At 33.2% G+C, this 7,711-nt stretch overlaps 1 protein-coding gene across 1 annotated transcript; it reads right to left on the bottom strand.

The window, feature by feature from the left end:
- Window positions 1–377: 377 nt before the first annotated feature.
- Window positions 378–3,703, bottom strand: LOC108463559 (uncharacterized). The gene is made up of 4 exons (XM_017763487.2): window positions 3,278–3,703; window positions 1,955–3,098; window positions 991–1,871; window positions 378–836 (listed from the first exon to the last, which is right to left on the bottom strand). The coding sequence occupies exons 1-4, from the start codon at window positions 3,302–3,304 to the stop codon at window positions 495–497; spliced, it is 2,394 nt and encodes a 797-aa protein (XP_017618976.1). The 5' UTR covers window positions 3,305–3,703; the 3' UTR covers window positions 378–494.
- Between the last annotated feature and the right edge of the window lie 4,008 nt (window positions 3,704–7,711).

The following is a 7,711-nucleotide window of genomic DNA, read 5'->3' on the forward strand; positions in this document are numbered from 1 at the left end:
TATGTTCTGAACATAGCTATTTCGGATATAGTTATTCTCCAACAACAGTTATTTTGAACAACTTTCTAAACAATAGTTATTGCTCCGGAAGAGATATTAAGTGAAACGAGGATGCTAGTTGTTCTACACTTGGTAGCATAGTTTCTTGAAATATAATATTATTTATATTAAAGAAGAGATAAAATGCAAGTAGTCAAAACTAAGTATCTATATCCCGTAACATATTTAACTGTATAAGTCTTTCTTTTTCTTTTTCTTTTTCTTTTTCTTTTTCTTTTCTACTTTTAATGGTGTTTTAGTTTCAAAAGGGAAAAGGTGAGGAAAGGAGCGCTTTGAGGATTCGAGCAATCTCAATCTAAGGGGTGAGAAAATAATCATAAACCAAAATCAGTAAATGCTACTATATATACAAATTGGATTATAGATATTCAACATGGAGAAGAACAAGTGGTATAATTATCCTTATTTGAGCTTTCACTTTTCTACAATGCTTCCTACCTTCTAAAATGTGTCATTCCCTCACAAGCCAATGTTCCTTCAAGATCTCCAATGATTCGAGCTATTCGGACCTCAAGACCCCTTTGAACTTCCTGAAACAAAGATTTAATATTATCAGAGAATTGCTTCATGTCGAAGGTGGCTGTCTTGTCTAACTCCACCCCATTGAACCCAGGGGCTATTTTGGATTGAATTTCCATCAACTTTTGACCCGTTGCAACCATATATCTCTGCAACTGGAATGTCTCCTCTAGGAAATGCTCCAGGCTTCTGGTGGTTCCTCCTTTCGTTTTCACATTGCTGCAATCTCCTTGACTCGCGTCTATCTCATTCTCATTCTGAAAATTGTAGATGAGATTGTGATGAGAAAGTAGTCATAGACCACAGTAAAGTAATGAAGTAGCGTTTGATTTCATTTCTAGCAGCAAACAAAGAAGAAAATGTTCAAAATTTTGCAGATCACCAGTGAAAGTCATTGATGTCATTGCTTACCATCCGCTTACAGAGATCGTCAGTCTTCCCTTGAAGGGACTGGTAGCGGCTGACTTGTTTATTAAGCAAAGAGATCAACAACAGAAACCCTTTGATCCCATTGTCACCCCCATCCATATCCTCTCCACTTTCTTGCTTTCCTTTTAACCTCTCAAGCATGAGAAGTTGCTGTTTCAACCTTTTGATCTTGTAAGAAACTCCAAGAGCTTGAAGATCCATCCTCCATGGGTTGTTTTTGGTTTTAGCACTGGCACCCCTGGAATGGTCAACACAATCCACCACCAATGAATCATTAGTTTCTTTCTGGAGTGAACCAGGGTCGACAGACTCTCTTTCTTCTTCAAAATCCTTTTCAGGTGATTGAACAATCAATCTGATGTTTTTGGAGTCTTTGCAAGATGGGATTATCTCTTCTTTATCTAGCAGGCTTGTTTTTTTTTCTTGCTCCTTCTCGGTTGCCTTTTTCTTTACAATCCTGACTTTAGGCCAAAAGGAATCATGTGTCAAAGCTGGATCGTGCAGAGATATATTTAATATGTCACTCTTTTGACAACTCATAGGCTTTAATTGTGATGCAAACTGATCCTTCAAGGAATTTAATTCTTCTTCTCTCTCCAATAGCATGGCCTCCAATTTCATGTTGTCTTGTCTGAGCTGAGACACATCCTGGTTCAGTCCATCAACATGGGACTGCAACCGCTCCGACTCTAGTTCCATGCTCAACAGTCGCCAGCGAAAACCCTCTAACTTCTCATCTTTCAGTCTCATTTGTTCAGCAAATGCATCCAGTTCCAAATGATGTCTTTTCTCAATCACATTCGCATACTTTTCTGCCTCCGCTCGAACCCAACTTTCTAGCCTTTTAACATCAGCTGTCACCACTGTTTCAACAAAAACCCAATGCAGAAACGATTAGATCATAAACACAATAAGACATAAAGGCATAAAGGCTCTCAGTTCTCACCTAAATCCTCAGTTCCTTGTGGAGATTGACAATCTGGAAGAAGAGAAAAGGCTTCTGGGTCTGTTTTCAGTTCTGGATAATCCAATTTTGCACTGGCTTGGGCTTGGTTACTGAACATACCCTTCAATGAATGTCTCTCATGTCTAGTCTCAGAGACTGCTTTCCACCTTTCTGTTTCTAGCTCAGCTTGCTTCTTCTTTGCCTTTGATACTTTAACTTCTTTCAAAAGCAATTGTTTCTCTGCTGTGTCTAACTTCGATTTCCTTAACATTGCAGACAAAATCTTGTCTTTTTGCTCCAAATCCTTGCGCATTTTCGTGATTTCCATGGACAGCTTTTGTGCCAACACAACTGATTCCTCCTTTTGTTCTAGGACAGCATCAAGCTCCATTTTTGTAGCTTCAACTTGCCTAAAGGCTCGCCCCATCTCTGCTTCAAGTTGCCTTTGATTTGAAACAATCTCAATGAAAGCAGTTTTGTGCTTCCAAATCTCGTTGGAATGCTCCTGAGCTTCACGCTTTGCTGTTTCCCTCAATTCTTGAGCAACACTTTCCAACTTCATTGCCTTCTCTTCTAATTCCTTCCCTTTCACCCCCATTTCTTCAATCATCTTATCCTTAGACTTCACCAAGATTTCCATTTCATCGAATTTTTGTTTCAAGCCAGCAATTTCATTATCTTTCTTCTTCTCCAGGACTCTCAATTCATTTATAAGGGCTCCAATTTGCAGCCGAAGCTTCTTTCTTTCAATCAACCATCCTTGCTCTTGTGATGCAAAGATGCCGACAACCTTCTCATTTGCTTTTGCATCTTCATGTCTCATTTGCTTTAACTCCTCAATCTCTTTCTCAGCCGTCTCAAGCTTTTGAACAAGTTCAGCCTTTGCTAGATTGACTTCTTCTCTCTGGATTCTCCATGCAAGCAACCCCAAGAGCTGAGCACTTCCTTGAACCATTTTATCACGAAATTCACACCATTTCTCATCACCCTTTTCGGTTCCTATGAGGAATCTGAGAGCAAAGAAAGCACAAGAGACACCAAAACACATTGGATAAAAGCTGTCACTTTTATTGTCTTCGGAGATGATTAGACATGAACCAGAAATTCGCTTCTCATCCATTGCCTTATAAACTTGCTTCTTCACCTTCGGGAATTTAGAACAACAATGAAGTTATAAGCAAAAAACATTTCCATGTAATCAAAATAATTTAACACAAAAAACACATTACAATAATATAGGAACAACAATACCCTACACAGTTAGCAGCACAAAAACCTCATCGAAACTGTACAATCTATAACAAAAATAATGTAAAAACTTACAAGAAGAAAAGGGTGAAATGCTTTCATGAATTCAAACCCAGGCCAGAACAGCTGGTTCTACAACTTTTAGTGATCCATGGAAGATCTTTTTAAAGGGCCTGTTTGATTTGGAAAATTATCCATAATAAACTATCAGGGAAAACCCAAAAGCCTGGTTTTCAGTGATAACCCCACTTGTTTCCCATTAATTTCTTTTCATTCATGCCTCCTTCCAACACTGCTCATAGATTCCTGGTGGTTTGTCACCATTAATAACAAAGAAAAAAGCGTTGAAGAAGAAAAACATAAATCTTCCTTTGGAACAATCCTGGGAAATTTTTTTATTTTTTCCAGAGTGTCTTTCACTTATTCAAAGTATAAAATGATTGATTGAAACAGTAAACAATAATCTACTCTAAAGTTTAGCTATCAAAATGAATACTGAAAAAGGCTACGAAATTAGTTTTAAAGTAATTTTCAGTTATTACATATAGATTAGGTTAAAATATGTTGTGTAATTTTAAAAGTTGGAATTTAGTGCTTGTACTTTTACTTTTTAACAATTTAGTTATTGTACTTTTCAATTTTTAAAATTCATGTCCATAACCTTTTTTTAATTATTTTATTAAATTTAAGTTCATAACAATATCATTTTTTTAGTTACATAGCTACCAAGTAAGTTTTTTTATGGTAAACTACACTCATGATTACTCTAACATAGGGTTTGTCCTATTTCAGTTAGTCAAATTTTTTTCTCAATTTAATCACTCTTAATAAAATGATTGTGCGAACCAATTACTGTCGTTAAGTTTTTTGTTTTCCTTTCAAGGATCGCACAGTTAACAATTCACCTAATTTTTTGTCCATGTAATACATATATTTCTAACTAATTAAAAAAAATTAACTAAATGAACTAGCCAAAAATGATTGTTTTAAGAGAGAGAGAGAGAGAGAGAGAAATGGCATTCCCTTCATCATAATCAACCCTAACCACCATTCCCTTCAACCCCATCAACCTGAATTGCCCAACACCATACACGACAACATGTTGGAAAAATCAATTTGGGAAACAATATTTTTAAGCACGACGAAAATTTGAAATTTTTCTCAAAACTAAGCCATTGTGATATTTATAGTAATAAAATTTAATTGAAATTATACTTATACTTTACGTGAAGGCAATCTAGGTCGTTTCCCAGCTTTCAACCAATTGATCTTCTCTGCTATCCTTGAACTCCGAATTGCTTGAATGTGAGCTCAAGCAAATTGAATTATGACACAAAATAAAATAAAAATTGTTTAACTTTCAGTAGGAACGTTTATTCTCTATATGCATCGAAAATTATGAGTATTCTTGAGAAAAATAAAATTTATTCTTAAAATAAATTGTCACTATTTTTCAACAGAATATCGGTTCTCAAAAAGTGTATGTCAATAGGTTAACTCATAGTTCTTATCTATAGAGAAACAGTACAAGAGTTCTGTTCGAATAAGGTCTAAGTAAATAATAATATTTTAATAAAAAATACGAGTTTTACTTGAAGTTCAACTAGGGGATGGCGGCATGCCCTAGTATACACTAAGGATTGCCACCCCTTGTATTCTTCGAGCTATTTGGGTCTTTCATGTATTGGATCTAATTATATGTTATTTGGACTTTTATTCAACATGTATAATTTATCCAACACAATAAATATTTTCTATTATCCAAAATATTATTTATTTAATCAATTAATTTAATTAACTAAATTAATTTCTTAATTAATTTATTTTCTCAACCCAATTTAAAATTCACTAAAGTCATGACAACTTTGCCAATTAAAATCTATGAGAATTTTAATTTAATTGTCTTATTCAACAAATATATTATGACTAATTAATTTAATTCTCACTTCAAATTTCAATTATTTAATTACAATCAATTTAAATAATAATTTGAATATATTAAATTAATTTTCTAAGTCACATTTTGTACTTAGTGAGATAATGCATTCACTACACATAGTGATACATGCGATTTATTTCTCTTACTTGTTGTTTTCATTCATTCCACAACCTATCAAATCTACATACAATTCATTTCAAGTTATCTCGAGCTAGTTGAGGGACCGATTAGATATATATAATTAGGGCTCAAATAGTTTGTAATTAAGTTTTAGCTCTTCACCGATTAATTACAACTCATTTAATCATGGAGTCATTCCACTATAGTACCATGACTGAACTCCCTCTTATTATATATCATTACTAAAGTTACTTTATTAAGTGTTCGTCTAATGACATTGTCATAAATGTGTTACATTCATAGTTTATTCTTAATCTCTTTAGGATAAATTTATTCTCTCAGTATGATCCTATTTTATCTCATAGTTTCTATTATATCTTCTGTGAAAATAAAATAAAATAAAATAAAAAACACAGATTTTACATGGAAACCCTTTTGGGGAAAAACTACGGACAGAGGAGAAGAAAATTCACTATGTCGAATTCGAATAATTACAAGAGGAATAGACCTTGTCTATTTATAGGTTTATAAAGCCATATTCTAATAAGAGTGTGGTAATATTGAAACACCTTATTCTAATCAATATAAAATAGATAGAGTTTAATAAGATTTAAAACACCTTATTCTAAAATAAAATAAAAGAAGTGTAGTTCTATATGGATTTTACTTTTATTTTATTTTACCACTGCATTTTATTTAAATAATGATCTGGGTCACTTAATTCTAACATCTTCTTATATGAAAAAGTTAATTACTAACACATAGTAATTAAATCATTTGTCTTATGACAAATTACCCGCGATCATGTTCCTTTTTTTTCAATCATGTAATGCCAATGAAAGTATATCATTTACCTTTTTATTGGACTATGAATTCCACTATTGTGGCATGATACTATATTATAAAGAAGTCGTATACCCAACAAACCAAGTTTTAGTTCCTTATCTATTTGAACTCATATTTTCATTTAGATCAGACTATATGAGTTACACATAAATTGTCCATCATTTATTCAAGATTGAGGTATGCTACATTATGAACATCACAAGTGAATAAATCCATAAACGAATCTAGGCTAAATTCAACTTGGGTTAAGTCTAATGTATTGTCAGTCTAGATAATGACATCTATGTCTCTATCTTCTGGGAGTCATCCATTCCGATACTCAAGACAAGACATCTCCCTAAATAGACTTGATAGGCAACATAATAGTCTTTCAATTAATTTTCTCAATTTCTGTTAGACTATTGATTGTTTAGATTATCTACTAATATGTCTTCTCGCATTATGATTTGACCACATAATTCAATATAATATTAGTTAAATATTAGATAATCAATGAGCTAATATTTTTTACATTTTACTTTGTGTGAAAAACCATTGAAAGCATATAGAAATGATATTAACATATAATGGAATTTTATTTAAACCAATATGTTCAAAAATTACTAATACAAATTGATAAATATACTACACTAAAGGCACTAGATCCTAACATAACAACCATTTGGCTACTTCAATCTTACCCCTAACATGACTCACCCTCAACAGCCTAGAATACCAAAATGGAAGCCAATAAACACAGTAAAATAAAAAAGAAAAAAAAAAGGATTTGATAATCTTTAAACCTTACTTGCAAGCATCGAAAAAGAAAAACTTGGAGAATAAAAAAGGAGATGCAAAAATAAAAAGAAAAGCCATAATACTTATCTTAGTTTGAACCCAGATTCTTAAACACTGAAGCCCCATTCGAGGATCCAAATGGTGAGAAGGCGTGTTTAATTATAGGCAACAACATATCCCTGACCGACGATGATCAAACGGTGCGAAACAGAGATCAAAGAAAGAGTGGTTCAAAACTTTAAATGTTGTTAGAAGATTTGGAGTTGGTTTCTTGGAAGATTGGCATTGGTAGATTGAGAGAGAGGAGAGTACATGCTTTCTTCCAATGGTATCGATGGCCTGAACGGAGGTTGGATTCAGCAGTGGTGGACAACCTCGATGACAACAGCTAGGGTTGAGAAGAAAAAGAAGAAAAGAAAAGAAATAATAAAAGGAAAGAAAGGGAAAAAAGAAAAAAGAAAATATATGTATTATGTGGAAAAATAATTAGGTGGATTGGTGATTGTGCAATCTGTTAGAGAAAAATGGAAAATTTAACGACAGTAATTAATATGCACTGTTACATCCTGGAAACAGGGTCGGTAGTATTGACATTAAATTATAGATTAAACATAGAATAAATAGAAAACACGTTAGTAATTAGGACTAAATAGGAATAGAAGCTAAAGTGGGGAACTTAAATAGGCAAATTAGGACTAATGGTTAGTAGGAGATTTATTAAAATAATGGTAGAGTTAGGAGGGATCTATAGGACAAATAAACCAACTTTATAAATGAATTTGGCTATATAAGCCAACACTGCTCATTTTCTTCCTCCCGTTTTAATT

This window comes from Gossypium arboreum, chromosome 1 (genome assembly GCF_025698485.1).
Source record: "Gossypium arboreum isolate Shixiya-1 chromosome 1, ASM2569848v2, whole genome shotgun sequence".
In the NCBI taxonomy this organism is placed as follows: Eukaryota; Viridiplantae; Streptophyta; class Magnoliopsida; order Malvales; family Malvaceae; genus Gossypium; species Gossypium arboreum.